Source organism: Coregonus clupeaformis, chromosome 24, assembly GCF_020615455.1.
Source record: "Coregonus clupeaformis isolate EN_2021a chromosome 24, ASM2061545v1, whole genome shotgun sequence".
NCBI classification, from domain to species: Eukaryota; Metazoa; Chordata; class Actinopteri; order Salmoniformes; family Salmonidae; genus Coregonus; species Coregonus clupeaformis.
The window spans coordinates 53,190,522-53,208,846 of NC_059215.1; the positions used below are offsets into that span (position 1 = coordinate 53,190,522).

The 18,325-nt window shown below is 46.8% G+C and overlaps 1 protein-coding gene and 1 pseudogene across 1 annotated transcript; one reads left to right on the plus strand and one right to left on the minus strand.

Moving 5' to 3' along the window:
• Positions 1-354: 354 nt before the first annotated feature.
• On the plus strand, positions 355-9,507 carry LOC121538281 (innate immunity activator protein-like). The gene is made up of 8 exons (XM_041846150.1): positions 355-365; positions 628-682; positions 950-1,190; positions 6,187-6,240; positions 6,344-6,746; positions 6,975-7,136; positions 7,880-8,705; positions 9,041-9,507. Exons 1-7 carry the CDS (start codon positions 355-357, stop codon positions 8,079-8,081), a joined length of 1,128 nt encoding a protein of 375 aa, XP_041702084.1. The 3' UTR covers positions 8,082-8,705; positions 9,041-9,507.
• Positions 9,508-13,354: 3,847 nt separating this feature from the next.
• LOC121538290 lies at positions 13,355-17,677 on the minus strand (annotated as a pseudogene).
• Positions 17,678-18,325: the final 648 nt, after the last annotated feature.

The window sequence follows — 18,325 nt, forward strand, 5'->3', positions numbered from 1 at the left end:
TATGGAATTTTCCAAGCTGTTTAAAGGCACAGTCAACTTAGTGTATGTAAACTTCTGACCCACTGGAGTTGTGATATTATAGTGAAATAATAAATAATCTGTCTGTAAACAATTGTTGGAAAGATTACTTGTGTCATGCACAAAGTAGATGTCCTAACAGACTTGCCAAAACGATAGTTTGTTAACAATAAATGTGTGGAGTGGTTGAAAAATGAGTTTTAATGACTCCAATCTAAGTGTATGTAAACTTCCGACTTCAACTGTATATATTCTATTTTTTTGGGGTGCATCAGGGAGGCTGTGACTGTCTAACCTAGCCTGAGACCTGAAGACTTATGTTAGCTCCCTGAGGTAATGCCTAGGCTGTAGTTCAGTGGGCTAACATAGTCTTGTGACGTGTAGGAGACCTGAGACTCATATATACATACAAATGGTTCAGATAAGTTACAGACTGCTCTTTCAGCAGTAACAGAGTTACAGACTGCTCTTTCAGCAGTAATCTCTTAGGGGTATGTTTAGAAACGACTTCATTTGACTTTGGATTGTATTTATTTTACAGGAGCTGACAGGTAAGCTGTCTTCAGACTACCCTCTACTTCCTGATGAGAAGCCCCCTCGTGTCCGCAGGAGAATAGGAGCTACCTTTAAACTGGACCACAGTCTCATCTACCAGGATGGAGAGGTACAGACCAATATGAACCCTTCCCACGGTCACCCTTTACACTTCCTATATTACACAGTATTGGTAATCGGTAGGGTCAGGAGTTTTTCCTAACAATATGTTGTAAAGCCTATAAGCAAAGGCAAAGTGCATATCTGATAAGAGCGATTTGAACACAGAATACAGTATTTACTTACTTAAACCCAGCTCAATCAAGAAGGCTATTAAATTGATAATTCATGGTTATTCTTCTAAGCTGAAAAAATATATATACTTTCTCTCCCTCAGGATTCAGAGCTTCACTCCTTAGAGACAGACCTGGCCTTGCAGCTCCAGATCGTTGAAGCGGCTCGTAGACTCTCAGTGGAGGAGCACCTGTCCAAACCACAGAAGAAGAGCAGGCTGCAGCAGTGTAACAGGGAAGAGAGGAAAGTCAAGGATCTCCAGGAAGCTGTGTTTCAGCACAGGATCAGGAACGATTGCTCCTCTCCACCGACCAACAAGAAGAACAACAACACAGCCAAACACAGTGAGTGCTGTGCCTGTGCTACTGCTGCCACCATATGGCCACATTGGGCTCTGCAGTCTGCAGGGAGCTTAGGTTATACAGTATCTGTCACGGTTCAGACAGACGACAAGAGGACCACAATTGCGTCACACCAGAAAGTTTATTTAAACTTAAGGGGAAAGGGATGTAGGGAGTGAGTGAAGGCTCCAGGGGTTATCCCGTCCGATGTGCTGGGTCTGTGCCTCCCCCCAGTGGCAGCGATGCGTCCGATGACGCCGGTGGTTGGTGGTCCAGAAGTCCTGGGGGGAGGAAACACAGACACAACGGGGCGAAATGAAACCAGGCAGCAGTACAGTTCAAGGGAAATCCAAAATACGTAGTAGCAAGGCAGAAGGCTGGTCAGAGTTACCGGGATAGAAGAGTAGTCAGGAGTCGTAATGGCAGAAGCAGGTCTGGATCTCCTGAGGCAGAAGAGTATCCAAAAACCAGGCAGGTCCGGGGGTCACAAAACCAGGGTGAGCCAGAAGCGCGAGCAAACAGGTTCGGGTGTGAGCTTTGCAGACGATCTGACACAGGAGAGCTGAAAGACAGGGCTATAAATACTGGGAGAGGTTAGTGGGTAATGCAGCGCAGCTGGCAGAGTAATTAGAGCCGAGCAGAGCAGGGACAGGTGGAGCTAGTTAGGCTGAGTAGAGAGAGAGTGGTGAGCAGAGTGGAAACAACTTAAGGTGGTAACCCAGTGGAGTGAGAGGGCTCATGACAGAACCCCCCCCCCAAGGGACGGCCCCAGAAGTCCCAAGAGCAACACCACGCCGGGCGGGAGGAGGGGAGCCGGAAGAGGGCTAGAACTCCTCCGAACGGTCCGAGCGAACGTCCTCATCCTCGGAGGAAGCCGGAGGGCCGTGGTCGGGAGATGGGACAGGTCCCGAGACAGGATCAGGCACAGGACAGGAAGCCGAGCGGGCAGGACGGTTAGAGACCCCTCTGGGGCGGCCCCCTACGGATTGCAGGTTGATCAGGATGCCGTTGGTGGAAAGCGGTGATGAGAGTCCTATCCACAATCCGACTAGCTGGCACCCAGGTCCTTTCCTCAGGTCCATAGCCCTCCCAGTCAATGAGGTACTGGAGACCCCTACCCCTCCGTCTGGACCGAAGCAGGCGGCGGACGGTGTAAACCAGACCACCATCGACGAGCCGTGGAGGAGGAGGACAAGGCGCAGCAGGGACCAGCGGACTCCTGGGCACAGGCAGGGGCTGCAGCAATCCGGCTGGGGGGCTGGCAGGACGACTTGTGTTGGTTGCAGATGGGGCAGGCTCGGACGAATTCCCCGTACATCCTTCCTCAGAGAGGGCCACCAGAACCTCTGGGCGAGCAGGTTGTAAGTGCGGGTGGAGCCAGGGTGACAAGCTAGGCGGGAGTCATGTCCCCACTGAACGACCTGGGACCTCAGGTCTTCGGGGACAAAAAGGCGGTCAGCTGGGCAAGTGCTGGGACCTGGCTGGTTACGGAGAGCCTCCAGCACCTGTTCCTCAACAGCCCAGGTCAGAGCTGCAACGATGCAGGGACTTGGCAGAATCGACACAGGGTCCTTGGAGGGGTCAGGAGCGGAGTTAGTAGGTACTGGCCGAGGGGGTAGTGCGGCGGCAAGCAGGCAGGTTCGGTGGCAGTCCTCTCCCCACTCCCTGATCACCCCGGTCACCCAGTCGAGCTGAGGGTTGTGCCGGGCGGAGCCATGGGTAACCCAGGATGAGGGGTTGGCCTGGAGAGGGGAGCAGGTGAAACTGGATAGTTTCTTGATGGTTTCCGGACAGACCCATCGAGACCGGGGCCGTGACATGAGTGACCGATCCGAGTAAGTGTCCGTCCAGTGCCCGGGCAGGAATAGGAGGTGTCAAACGGAGGTTCTCCAGTCCCAGTTGGCGTGCCAGCTTGATGTCCATTATGTTGGCTTCGGGCGCCAGAATCCACCAGAGCAGCCAGGGTGTGAGTTGAGTCAGGGAGGCGGAGGTGAACTTGCAGCAGGGGTTTGCGGTCGGAGGACTGGATGGTCATTGAACTCAACCGGACTCCCCTATGCCCGGTGAGCTTCGGCCCTTTAAAGGGCAGGTTACCACACGATGTCCATCACCTCCACAATAGAGGCAGAGGTTTGAGGTGAAGCGTCGCTGGCGCTCTGCAGGAGTGAGAGAGGCTCGCCCAATCTCCATAGGCTCAGACTGATCAAGCTGAACTGGGTGAGTGGCAGTAGATGACAGGAGCCCAGTCGGATCTCTCCGAATGCCGGTAGTAGGTGGACCTTGGCGCCCCCTCTCACGACGACGGGTCTGTATCCCTCTGTCGATCCTGACAGTCAGTGCGATGGCTTCATCAAGAGTGGAAGGCAGTTCATGGGAGACCAACTTCGTCCTTGATATAGTCAGCCAAACTATGGAAGAACGCGTCCACCAACGATGGTGTGTTCCAAGAACTTCGTCTAGCCAGGGTTCGGAAGTCGATGGAATGGTCTGCGACTGTACGTCTGCCTTGTCGAATACTGAACAGTTCACGAGACGCCTCTGCGGTTGGTGAATCCAGGTCAAACACCTTCAGCATCTCCTCGGCAAACCGGTCGAAGGTTGCACATGCGGGGGGTTTGACGTTCGAACTCTGCTGTTCCCCAGAGTCGAGCTCGGCCCGTCAGGTGAGTGATGGCATACCCAACCTTAGCCCCCTCCGTGGCGAAGGTCCTTGGCTGCAAGGAGAACTGAAGTCGGCAGCTAGTCAGGAATGGCCGGACCTGGGTAGAATCGCCGTTGAACCGCTCGGGGTTTCCAATCTTGGGTTCGGAGCAGCGGCTGCAATGACCGGGGCAGGTAACTCGGGGCAGGGGCTGGTGGGCAGACTGGCTGGGGTCAGGTTGGTGAGGAGTTGAATGATCATGGCGAGTTGTTGTTGCTGCTGCTGGGACTGCTGCTGGTGCTGCTGGAACTGCTGATGCTGTTGGTAGCCGGCCTGAAGCAGAGAGGTGATGTCGCCGCTCATGCGGCCTAGCTCTCTCTCAGTGTGTTCCAGGCGTAGCATGGCGGTGGGTTGCTCAGGTTCTTCGGTTTCCATGTCGGGGGAAGTGTGCGCTGAGTCCATAATGGTCAGATCGTACTGTCACGGTTCAGACAGACGACAAGAGGACCACAATTGCGTCACACCAGAAAGTTTATTTAAACTTAAGGGGAAAGGGATGTAGGGAGTGAGTGAAGGCTCCAGGGGTTATCCCGTCCGATGTGCTGGGTCTGTGCCTCCCCCAGTGGCAGCGATGCGTCCGATGACGCCGGTGGTTGGTGGTCCAGAAGTCCTGGGGGGGGGAGGAAACACAGACACAACGGGGCGAAATGAAACCAGGCAGCAGTACAGTTCAAGGGAAATCCAAAATACGTAGTAGCAAGGCAGAAGGCTGGTCAGAGTTACCGGGATAGAAGAGTAGTCAGGAGTCGTAATGGCAGAAGCAGGTCTGGATCTCCTGAGGCAGAAGAGTATCCAAAAACCAGGCAGGTCCGGGGTCACAAAACCAGGGTGAGCCAGAAGCGCGAGCAAACAGGTTCCGGGTGTGAGCTTTGCAGACGATCTGACACAGGAGAGCTGAAAGACAGGGCTATAAATACTGGGAGAGGTTAGTGGGTAATGCAGCGCAGCTGGCAGAGTAATTAGAGCCGAGCAGAGCAGGGACAGGTGGAGCTAGTTAGGCTGAGTAGAGAGAGAGTGGTGAGCAGAGTGGAAACAACTTAAGGTGGTAACCCAGTGGAGTGAGAGGGCTCATGACAGTATCACAGAGTTTCTAAACCCAGAGGCACAACATCGCGATACTTCTGGGAACGCTTGCGAAGCAGACTAAGCAGACCAAGCCCGGGTTTGAGGTTTGATAAGTCAATGAAAGAAGTAAGAAGTTAGAAATTATTCCTTAGTTGTTAATTTTCTCAAAATGTAAAGGCACAACCTAGATTGGAGCCAATGTCTTAAGTAGTTGAACATGGTATTACTCCAACCTCGTGAAAGTGACAAACTGACACCTTGTGCCTTAGATTTTTATAGTACTGTCGTTCATGCTTAATTGGGACCAATTAATTTATACAGATATTTTATGGATGATAGTAACAGGATCACAGGCGGCCGGTGGCACCTTAGTTGGGGAAGACGGGTCATAGTAATGGCTGGAATGGAATAACTGGAATGGTATCTAACACATCAAACACACAGTTTCCATGTGTTTGATGCCATTCCATTGACTTCATTCCAGCCATTATTATGAGCCGTCCTCCCCTCAGCAGCCTCCTGTGAACAGGATATACTGAAAAAGTATTTCAGCTACTATTTTTATTGGACTGTTAGACCCAATTACATGTTTCTAATCATGAGCTTAGCTAACCCAACGTCTCCATGACATCACCTAAGCGTGATCAGGGATTTCTATTGGAGAAGCAGTTTCTGCATATCAAATGTATTTATAAAGCCCTTTTTACATCAGCAGTTGTCACAAAGTGCTTATACAGAAACCCAGCCTAAAACCCCAAACAGCAAGCAATGCAGATGTAGAAGCACGGTGGCTAGGAAAAACTCCCTAGAAAGGCAGAAACCTATGAAGAAACCTAGAGAGGAACCAGGCTCCGAGGGGTGGCCAGTGGGGATTATAAGAGATTATACGAGTTATATGGAGATTATAAGAGTACATGGAGATTATAAGAGTACATGGAGATTATAAGAGTACATGGAGATTATAAGAGTACATGGAGATTATAAGAGTACATGGAGATTATAAGAGTACATGGCCATTAAGGCTATGTCTATCTTTATACTGTACGGTTTCTGGTTATATTCTCACTCAGTCTGATGGAGGTTGGAGTTTTTTTTTCCTCACAATTGTTTAGTTATTGAATCACATAAGCAGTACATGTCATAAGAATTACACTGTAATGTTGATAATTTCCACAACCCCTTCCCCTAATTGAATGAAGTCTTAAATAAGCCTTATTTTATTTCTGTCCCCAGATCTGTGCATGTCTGACGACAGCTCCCTGTCTGATGCAGTGGCCCTGGACGATGGTGAGTTATCAACTAACACAGTAGAAATGCCAATGCAATTCAACTATACCAAAGTGTCATCATGTCTGACCCTTTGTATTGTGTCTCCTCTGTCTATCCATAGACTCTCTCTCTTCCTCATCGTCTGTAGACCCACTCATACAGTCCTCTTTGGGCTCCCTGTCCTCAGCCCAGAGCCAGAGCCTCGGCTCCAGCTGCAGTGTGGAGCAGACCCAGACCCAGAGCCAGAGCCTCGGCTCCAGCTGCAGTGTGGAGCAGACCCAGACCCAGGGCTCCAGGATGGGCTCCAGCTGCAGTGTGGAGCAGACCCAGACCCAGGGCTCCAGTCTCGGCTCCAGCTGCAGTGTGGAGCAGACCCAGACCCAGGGCTCCAGGATGGGCTCCAGCTGCAGTGTGGAGTTTCCTGAGCGCTCCCCCATCCAGAACTCCCCCTGGAGGGAGTCTAATCTGGACCAGCCCTATCTGAAACCTAACACACCCCTCTCTGTCTGCAGCAGCAGGCCCAGGTAAGAGTCCACATCCTTTTTGGATCGGAATTCTGTTAACTAATAAAGGTGGAGCAACTGAGTTTGCAGGTCCTACTTTACTTCTATAATATTTATTCTGCCTAGAACCCCATAAAAATAGATTTGCTTTTGACTACATAAACTGTACTACTCTAGCAGTTGTCTAACTCCTGCCCTGCCCCCCCTCCCCCCTCCCCCCTCTCTCTCCCTCCCTGTTTCTCTGAGCAGCACCCCAGTAGGGACCCCAGTGTTCCCTGCAGACAGCAGAGTCCTGCCCTCCCACTTCCCCTCCATTAAGAACATGGCTCTGAGACATGGACAGACCAACTCCTCCAGCGCCCCCTCTACTCCAGAGCTGCACGTACGCAGACAGTACTCCCAGTCCTTCAGGTAACCAACCAACGCTTCGCAACGTCACCACCGTTACACAGAACGATGACACCATAACACAGAACGTAAACACTATAACACTGAATGTCGATACCATAACACAGAACGTCAACACCATAACACAGACAGTCCACACCATAACACAGAACGTCAACACCATAATGCGGAACGTCAACACCATAGCGCAGAACGTCAACACTGTAACACAGAACATCAACACCATAACACAGAACATCAACACCATAACACAGACTGTCAAGACCATAACACAGAACGTCAACACCATAACACAGACTGTCAACACCATAACACAGAACGTCAACACCGCAACAAAGAACGTCAACACCGCAACAAAGAACGTCAACACCGTAACACAGAACATCAACACCATAACACAGACTGTCAAGACCATAACACAGAACGTCAACACCATAACACAGAACGTCAACACCGCAACAAAGAACGTCAACACCATAACACAGAACGTCAACACCATAACACAGAACGTCAACACCGCAACAAAGAACGTCAACACCATAACACAGATTGTCAAAACCGTAGACTGTGTTGATTACCTTTATTGTGTTTTGTGTGTCTATTGTTGTGGGTGTGTAATAAATTATATTGATAAAATACATTGACTAGACTAGATCACGTTTAATAATGAAGTTGCTGTATTAATTGCACAATATAGGGAGACAGTAGCTCACTTTTCTCTCCCCTGTCTTTTTTCCACTTCTCAGGCTTCCCAGAAGTCAGTCACTCATGACCTGGGTGAGGGACGTGGGCGAGCCAGGTTGCCACGCCGACGGCCAGAGTTCCTGGTTCGGTCTCCACAGTATGCCCACCAGCGGCTGTACCAGTCCAGCTCTGAGGACAGCAGCTCTGAACACTCTCTCCCCTCCTACACCAGCCCCCTTAGCGGCTGTACCAGTCCAGCTCTGAGGACAGCAGCTCTGAACACTCTCTCCCCTCCTACACCAGCCCCCCCAGCCGGGACAGGGATAAAGATAATCACAAAGACAGGGAGGGCCCCGCATCCACCGAGATCCCCAAGCTCTGCCCTCCTCCCTATGGCTTCCACTACAGAGCCCAAAGTCCGACCAGCCCTGCGTTGAATGTCTCCAACAGCCCCAGCTTTTACAAGAGTAACACCAAGCACCAGTCCTCTCCCAGCTTGAGAAGAAGAATGGCGGCGGAAGGCACCTGTTCCCCTCTTTCCCCACAGGACCTGGATAGTCCCTTGGGGAGGGTTCTTCACCTGTCCCCCTCCCGGCCCCCCCAGCAGCAGCACAGATACTGGCAGCAGGCCCCCCACCGTCATCCCCCAGGAGAGTTCTGAAGCCTCCACCCCCCTACACCCGCCTGGTACGTACCCCGTCACTGAGGGAGTACCCCAACCAATCCGCCCGGGTGCTGCCCAGGGAGATGGCGTCAGAGCTCAAGTCCTGGAACCAGCGGAACCAGTTCCAGAACCAGTTCCAGAAGACACACCCTGGTTCCCTGGAGCGCCTGGGGTCATTGAGAGTGAAGAGCCCCACATCCCCTCACCTCCCACCCTACATGCAGGTGAGGATGCCCCCTAACACTCACGACCATAGCATTACTAGCATTTCCCATTGATATTAGAACAGAAAGATGTCGAGCTAAAGGAACAGGAATGTAATGTAGGGCGGCAGGTAGCCTAGCGGTTAAGAGCGTTGGGCCAGTAACCGAAAGGTCACTGGTTTGAATCTCCGAGCCGACTAGGTGAAGAATCTGTCAATGTGCCCTTGAGCAAGGCACTTAACCCTAACTGCTCCTGTAAGTCGCTCTGGATAAGAGCGTCTGCTAAATGACTAAAATGTAAAGTGTAAATATACATGTAATGAACATGAATGAAATGTGTTGTTGTTGTGTTTCAGGGTCCCCATCAGAAGCTGGTCCTTCAGAGGGCTGCAGATGGAACTCCAGTACAGTGGTTCGTTGAGCCAGAGCCAGGTGTAACCACAGCCATAAACGGTATACGGTACATAATATATATTATATGTATATCTATGCAGTATATGGCTCTGGCTGTAACCCGGGGGAGTTGCCCTACTGCAGTAAGCTATGCTAAACACGATGAGGGAAGGACCTTCTCTAGAGGATTGAGTATGTCTGTATTTATTTAGTCAATGGACTCTCTGTTAGATTATATGTCCCTGGTGAGGGACAACTGTCCTCGACAAAATGCAGAAGAAGACCTTGGCTCCATGGGTAGTTGGGTACCATGATAAGTATCTAGCTTTAGCACTATTTTATCTAATGCTTTATGTAAAGCAAGTTTGACATTTCTATAAAACACGCTTTGCCAATTTATTTATTTTATTTGAAAAATAAAGTTATTATTATTTCAGGTGAGTCAATTAGATTATTTTCTACAGGTTAAATATGATATGTTTTTGTAACGAGTTTCATAAATTCGTTAATGACTATAACATTTCAAGATAGCTTACTGTAAAAGTTATTTGTGTCTGGCACAACAAGGTCCAAATGAAGTTACGGCATTCTTAATATAATGATTTCTTTCTTTAATTGAATTTCTATATATTTGTTTTCTTTCTTTATCGATTACATTCGGAGTAATAAAGCTGCAACATTCCTAATATCATTATTTCTTTCTTTAATTGAATGTCTACAGTATCTTTGTTTTCCTTCTCTATCTATTAGCAGTATATGCACAACATAACTATCACAAAATCCTTAATATAATTGTATTATGTTATTTTTAACATCATTTAGAAAATAGAACTAGAAAATGCTAGAAGCTGTTTCTCCGTAAGCTGGAGTACACTAACAATAACATGAAATAAGCTGAACGTTAACCTGTTAAACTATTAATATATATTAACCTAAGATGCATTTGTTTCTAATTGGTTTGTTTGAAGCATGATTGTGTTGGAGGTTTTCACTGCATTGCGGTTTTGTTGTGGTACTAACCAGTTGATTGTGCACGTTTTGATATCGTTTCCATATTTATAATTAAAGGGCTTGATATGACTGATCGTCAAGTGGCATTTCTTTTTAGAGAGATTCATTTGCAGAGGTGCTTGTTTCTAGTCAGTATAAAATAACTTCATAACAATATGATTAACATCTTTTAAAACTCAGGCATGCGCCATGTGACAGCTTGCAATAGAAGATAACACGAAGCATGTTACTTCTGCCACTACATGCAAATTAACACATTGTCATACTTCAATTGATTAATCACAGAATTGAGACATGAAGATTCTTTCAACTCCATGAAATAGGAACGTTTTATTGAGTGAAGCTGTTCAATGACCAATCTGAAGCCAGGGGCCAGAACCAGGAAGGGCTGTGTCTATCTGTCTCCTTCAGGAAGTGTTGAAGCTCATCACCAGAAAGGATCTTTGTCTTTCACAGCAGACGTTTAGGACTGAGCCAGAAGAGGATGATCTGTAGTACCACAGCAGAGCACTAACAGATACACGCTGAGGACAACCCAACGGCAGTGCCACAGCCAGTGTGCCAGGGGGCGCTCTTTGCACACAGGGCCACACCTAAAGAGAGAAGCTGGGTGTTGCCTTCATGGCAGTAAAGTATGGAAGCATATGTCTGCGCATACATTTTGACAGCAATATGCTTCCACAGTAGTGACATCAGAGGAAAAAGTATAGCCACAGATTGAACAATGAGCCAGATATTTCACCGGATGTAGAAATTTGAAGCATCCGGTTGGAGTTGCCACTCCCTACCAAATATGGTGATGAGAGAAGCCCAGTGGCCGGCAGTGGGAGAAGAATTTTGGCCAACATTCTGCTAATTGTCAAAACTAGAATATGTAACAGAGACTGCGTTTTGTAGACTTTACCCTTTGCCAAAGTTGTAAAATATTGCGTTGTTTAGAAGGAGTGCAAGGGTGAATTGAGTTATTGCACACACGAACTTCACAGAGTAGGCGTTCCCTCACGGAAATATGCAAATAAATGCTAGAACGCGCCAATAGGATCTCACTACCTCATGCTTGGCTCTGCCCACCTCCTTGCTTGTTCTACCCACTATGATTCATTTGTTACCATTGGAAACGACAGGCTCTGGTCTATCTTGGGTTAGTCATACAACTCTTTGGTATACTGTAACTGTTACATTATAAGTGACTTACATTCCAGTGGTGCGTTGGTTGGTGAGTCCACTTTGTTTTCTCTCCACCCTTTCCTTGCCTTTATGTCTGTGCCTTATTAGAGTATCCAAAGGTGAACTTCCACAGACACGCGTCATGGTAGAATACAACAACAAGCCCCTTGTTTGGACAATGCCTTGTTGTGTTACTGTGCCTTTGTCATGTTAATATTGTACCACTGATCATGGTTGATCAAGATGATATACTGTACCTGATGATGTTTTTCTTGGTGACCACTTCGTTTGGCTTGTGAGTGGACAGGGTGCTGGACAGACTGGAGAGGGGTCTGGCTCTGGTGGTGACTGGAGAGGGGTCTGGCTCCGGTGGTGACTGGAGAGAGGTCTGGCTCCGGTGACTGGGCTGAGCTGGACCCCTCTCCAGTCTGTTGGCTAAAGACGGCACGCTCAAGAGTTTTGGAGAGAAAAGAAAGAAAGGATACTGGTCTGTAGTTGTTGACATCGGAGGGATCGAGTGTGGTTTTTTTGAGAAGGGGTGCAACTCTCGCTCTCTTGAAGACGGAAGGGACATAGCCAGCGGTCAAGGATGAGTTGATGAGCGAGGTGAGGTAAGGGAGAAGGTCTCCGGAAATGGTCTGGAGAAGAGAGGAGGGGATAGGGTCAAGCGGGCAGGTGTTGGGCGGCCGGCCTTCACAAGTCGCAAGATTTCATCTGGAGAGAGAGGGGAGAAAGAAGTCAAAGCATAGGGTAGGGCAGGACCAGCAGTGTCATTTGACTTAACAAACAAGGATCGGATGTCGTCAACCTTCTTTACAAAATGGTTGACGAAGTCATCCACAGAGAGAGAGGGGGAGGGGGGTTCAGCAGGGAGGAGAAGGTGGCAAAGAGCTTCCTAGGGTTAGAGGCAGATGCTTGTGTGTGTGTGTGTGTATACAGACTGGTTACTAATGACAACCAAGGTGATTTGATCAACTACTCCCTGTCCCTTGGACTAAATATGAAAGTGGAATACAGGGCAAATAATCAGGTAGGCAAGAACAAGATCAGATCTCTTCACTCTCTCTGTCAGTTCCAGAGGACTGCACTCAGGATGTCATTAATCCTACTATGAGATCCAGTCAGTCAGGGAACGAGACCAGGACAGGTACTGTGTGTGTGTGTGTGTGTGTGTGTGTGTGTGTGTGTGCGTGCGTGCGTGCGTGCGTGCGTGCGTGCGTGCGTGCGTGCGTAATGTTACGAAATCACATACATCAGGGCTGGCTGTGCCCTGGTTAGAGCCAGAGGTTAAGAAGCAGTCTGTTGTCTGTTCTCATACAGTACATCAGGGCTGGCTGTGCCCTGGTTAGAGCCAGAAGTTAAGAAGCAGTCTGTTGTCTGTTCTCATACAGTACATCAGGGCTGGCTGTGCCCTGGTTAGAGCCGGAGGTTAAGAAGCAGTCTGTTGTCTGTTCTAAACGGACATCTGGACGCCAAGACTGACTCTCTCCCACCTACTTACTTACACTAATCATCTTGAAACGACGTGTTGTTTAGTCAAGCTAATGCATTTCTGTTATTGACACAGATAAGTTGTGTATGGCTTCTGCTGTATATTTTCAGATCTACACTACCACACTATTTATTCAAGTCCACTCTATTAAAGTCCACTGTTTATTTTTAGTCCACTGTTTATTAAAGTCCACTCTTTATTGAAGTCCACTCTTTATTGAAGTCCACTGTTTATTAAAGTCCACTGTTTATTAAAGTCCACTCTTTATTGAAGTTCACTGTTTATTAAAGTCCACTCTATTAAAGTCCACTGTTTATTAAAGTCCACTGTTTATTAAAGGTGTCTTAGAGAAAAAGTTCACAACTAGAACACAAACAAGACAGAAGATTGGAGGATCTTGGCAGGTTTATTCATAGAAAAAAAGAAAGACAGTTTGACAGCTAGTTCAAGGCACAACAATAACCAAAGGAGTTGGCAAGACAGCACAAACAGATCTGGGACCAGGCTAGTTTGGTTCTCTAGGAGAGGCGTTGGGGTTTTCCCATGGTGATCCTGATTCACAGGGCAGTGTGATTCTCTAGTAGACTCTAGTGGAGAACAATAGAGACTAGGAGAGGCGCTGAGGTTTTCCCATGGTGCTCTTGATTTACATTTACATTTACATTTTACATTTTAGTCATTTAGCAGACGCTCTTATCCAGAGCGACTTACAGTTAGTGAATACATATTTTTTTATACTGGCCCCCCGTGGGAATCGAACCCACAACCCTGGCGTTGCAAACGCCATGCTCTATCAACTGAGCTACATCCCGGCCGGCCATTCCCTCCCCTACCCTGGACGACGCTGGGCCAATTGTGCGCCGCCCATGAGTCTCCCGGTCTTGTCACCTTGATGTAGAGGGCACGTACGTTCTGCCAGTTCTTCTTGAGCAGAGAGACCAGGAAGTTGATGGCCAGGTGGATGTTGTACACCAGCTCCTCCTCTGTCATCTTTATGTGACCCACCGCCACAGCCAGACACAGTACCTGGAACACACACAGGGAGGGACGGAGGGACGTTTAGCACAAAACCAAAAGTGTTGCAATAAGAAGAGTGTTGTCAATCTCAATCAGTGAGATTCTCCACCATTCTCCCCGAAATGTGTACTTGTTCACCCACTCCTTGATTTACGAATGGACTGGTGGAAGGAAAACGTTGACTACTCCCTCTAGCCCATGCTAACGCCAATTCAATGCTTCAAACCCATTAGGGAAAGTGATTCGAGCTTCAGGGATAAGACCAGAGAATCGGGACACAACCATTGACTGAGGATGGTGAAGCCCATTTACCTTCTTCATCTGAAACTTGATGGTGGATTTGACCTCGTCCACCTTGTTGCTGAGGTTCTCGTTGTGTGTGAGCAGCGAGGGTAACTTGCCAGCCTTGTTGAGGCCAGGCCCCGGGATACGAGGGATCTGCTTGATCAGAGACTCGGACGCCAGGAATGCGTCATACTTCTTGGCTGAAAGACAGAAACACAGAAAAGAGGTTAGTCACAATATACCTTTCGACAAGGTGTGGTGTTGTGCGGTATGTACTCTGTAGAGGGAGCTAGAATCTTCTAGAAGCCAGAGTATGCACCGTTTCCTACTACATGCCCATCCTTCTGCAATTATGCAGCAACAAGTGTCCCTCGTGTCTAGGCAATGTTTGTATGTATTGGGAAACTACTTTGTGACAATACATTCATATTGTCACGTTGTCATGACCACTCATCTCTCTGTAGCAATATTGATGTTACACTCATATTGATATACAACACAAAGCACATTGAAACACTCCCTACAGAGTTTCTTGACAAGCTTCTTGTTCTTGTTGAGTTTCTTCAGGGCTTCAATGTCCATGTGGGGCAGGTCTGCAGCCTTAGCCTCATCACAGTGCTGCTGGTCTCCCCTAAGAACTTGGGCCTGGGCAGGGTCTTCAGCCTGGGGTAAGAAGGGGGGAGGAGAGAGAGACACACACAGAGAGAAAGACAACATTGACCCTCACTGGATAACGTCTGCAGTTGACCCTCCCTCTAGCCTGGTCCCAGATCTGTTTGTGTCATATTGGGAGTTGTCAAGACGGCACAAATAGATCTGGGACCAGACTACCCTGCCTCTTCCAACAGACTCAACATAGAAGCTTTACCCACCTTGGCTGGCTTCCAAACAGTCAGTCAGACGGTCTACCTCCAACGACTGGTACAGTATTTCATAGCACCATGGTCGGCTTGGGGACATGGAATATTTCACCCTCAGCCTACCCTCATATTTTAAAAGACCCAGGGTAGGGGTCCGGCTGCTTTGCTTGCCCCTGAAGTGGTACAGGCTCAGTTAGATTACACATTAATTATTCAATGAATTGTCCTACCCAACCTGGACTTCGCCTGGGGGTTGTGGGTGCATCTCAATACTCTAAAATGGCCTCCTTTCCTCTGCTTGTCTTCTTTCCTTCAGAACTGGACAGGTGAAAGAAAATTCCCAATTCATCACAAGCCATTGCTTTTCTGTTTTGATCCATTTTGTTAAAGAGGATGACATGTTAGACTATTGAGAGACAGGCTGTGATTGTGAATGTGGCCAATTTGTTGCCAACTTGCCATACAGAGGTGGATTCTCACTCTTCAAACAGTGTTAGGGTTAAGGAGCAGACAGAGAGAAGGTTGGGTTAGACAGTAGAGGACTGGGACCAGACCTGACGGTACCAGAGAAACGCTTGTCCTTCTGGGGATCGTAGTTCTTCAGGCTGATCTGTAGTTCCACCATCTCCACAAACCTGAGCAGAGAGAGAAGATACAATTGAAAGATGTGTCATGCATATCAAGGCTTTAAAGGGGAAATCCGTAGTTTAAACAATAAAGCAGACACCCCGCCTCTGTTTTGGTAAAAAAGCTAAGGGGTGGGCCTGGAGAAATTTAACCACTCTTAAATTCATAAACAGAGCTGACCATCCAAGATATAAAAATTATAGTTTTAAGCACATTTTGAGGCTATACAGTGGTTGTTAACATTTACGTTTACAAACATTTAAGTAAAACAAGCTTATATTTCGGCTTCTAATGGGGTACGATAGTTGAACAAAGCTCATGAGGCATTTACAAGTTATATTCAAAACTATGAAATAAGATATGGAATCATCTAGCAACCAAAAAAGTGTTAAACAAATCTAAATATATTTTATATTTGAGATTCTTCAAATAGCCACCCTTTGCCTTGATGACAACTTTGCACACTCTTGGCATTCTATCAACCAGCTTCATGAGGTAGTCACCTGGAATGCATTTCAATTAACAGGTGTGCCTTGTTAAAAGTTACTTTGTGGAATTTCTTTCCTTCTTAATGCATTTGAGCCAATCAGTTGTGTTGTGACAAGGTATGGGGGGGGGGGGTATATAGAGAAGATAGCCCTATTTGGTAAAAGACCATGTCCATAATATGGCAAGAACAGCTCAAATAAGCAAAGAGAAATAACATTCCATCATTACTTTAAGGTGAAGGTCAGTCAATACGGAACATTTCAAGAACTTTGAAAGTTTCTTTAAGTGCAGTTGCAAAAACCATCAAGCGCTATGATGAAACTGGCTCTCATGAGGACCGCCACAGGAATGGAAGACCTAGAGTTACCTCTGCTGCAGAGGATAAGTTCATTAGAGTTACCAGCCTCAGAAATTGCAGCCCAAATAAATGCTTCACAGAGTTCAAGTCACAGACACATCTCAACATCAACTGTTCAGAGGGGACTGTGTGAATCAGGCCTTCATGGTCGAATTACTGCAAAGAAACCACTACTAAAGGACACCAATAAGAAGAAGAGACCTGCTTGGGCCAAGAAACACGAACAATGGACATTAAGACCGGTGGAAATTGGTCCTTTGGTCTGGAGTCAAAATTTTCGATTTTTGGTTCCAACTGCCGTGTCTTTGTGAGACGCGGTGTGGGTGAACGGATGATCTCTGCATGTGTAGTTCCCACCGTAAAGCATGGAGGAGGTGTTATGGTGTGGGGGTGCTTTGCTGGTGACACTGTCTGTGATTTATTTAGAATTCAAGGCACACTTAACCAGCATGGCTACCACAGCACTCTGCAGCGATACGCCATCCCATCTGGTTTGCGCTTAGTGGGACTATCATTTGTTTTTCAACAAGACAATGACCCAACACACCTCCAGGCTGTGTAAGGGTTATTTTACAAAGAAGGAGAGTGATGGAGTGCTGCATCAGATGACCTTGCCTCTACAATCCGCTGACCTCAACCCAATTGAGATGGTTTGGGATGAGTCGGACGGCAGAGTGAAGGAATAGCAGCCAACAAGTGCTCAGCATATGTGGGAACGCCAAGACTGTTGGAAAATCATTCCAGGTGAAGCTGGTTGAGAGAATGCCAAGAGTGTGCAAAGCTGTCAAGGCAAAGGGTGGCTATTTGATGAATCTCAAATATAAAATATATTTTGATTTGTTTAACACTTTTTTGGTTACCACATAATTCCATATGTGTTATTTCAGTTTTGATTTCTTCACTATTATTCTACAATGTAAAAAATGAAAAACTCTTGAATGAGTAGGCGTGTCCAAACCTTTTACTGGTGCTGTATAATTTATTTATAAGTCCCAAAAATGGATGTAGCAACTGCAGATTGCCCCTTAAAAACATACTAAATGTTGTTAGCTAAGTGTCATACAATTACTTTTACACTTAGGAAAGACTATTCAAGGTCATTCAGCTATGGTATATCTCTAAATCACAGAAATACAATAATGTGCAATATTTGCCATTACAGTACTATTACACTTTATATTTTGTTATTGTAATGACAAAGTAATGCTCAGTGGTCTTACTTTCTGGGCTTAGCCAGAGAGCCCTGCTGGACCTCCCTAACAGCCTCGTATAACGTGTCCCTGGAGACCTTACTGTGAATGGGGGAAAAAACAGGACAAACAACAAATTACTACATACAATTATAGTATAGGGCAGAAAGGGATTTATTTACCACAACCCCCCCAACAAAAAAAAAACACAAGGTATTATGAAGTTAATTTTTTCAAGGCTAAAAGAAACTTAAGCAAAGCTTTGTGCTCCCCCTCATAGCAGGCTATAATTAGATGGTTTAACATACAGTATGTTGACACATGACTCTTGAACAATTGTTGCTTTAACAGTAATAAATCATCAAACTGCTTTATGTATTCGATTAGATAAGATTTAATTTAACTAAATCAAGGATTTAAAGAAGAAATTATAATTATATTGTTAGAAGTGTCTCCAGAAGTCCTTGGGTAAATTTGACATTCCAATTTTTTTTTAAATCATGTGCCCACAGATGTTAGTTAAAAATGTTCTCTGTAACTATGTAAATCCATCCATTAGACGATTTTTGAAGTTCTGATTTACAGAAATATATTCCTTAATAATTGTCAAAAAATAAAATAATAATAATTAGAAGAGATTTATAAATTCATTTTGAACTGACCTCATATTGGCGGTTTCGCCTTCTTCACCCTGCGCTGGAAAGGAAGTCTACCCGGAAATTGCGCTAAATAAACTGGACACGGAGTTCAGC

What these genes read in the sequence shown, in the direction of transcription:
- LOC121538281 (XM_041846150.1), top strand. An exon ending in TCATCTACCAGGATGGAGAG is followed by an intron (nt 683 to 949) that starts GTACAGACCAAT and finishes TCTCTCCCTCAG; the next exon opens with GATTCAGAGCTTCACTCCTT. An exon ending in CAGTACTCCCAGTCCTTCAG is followed by an intron (nt 7,137 to 7,879) that starts GTAACCAACCAA and finishes TCCACTTCTCAG; the next exon opens with GCTTCCCAGAAGTCAGTCAC.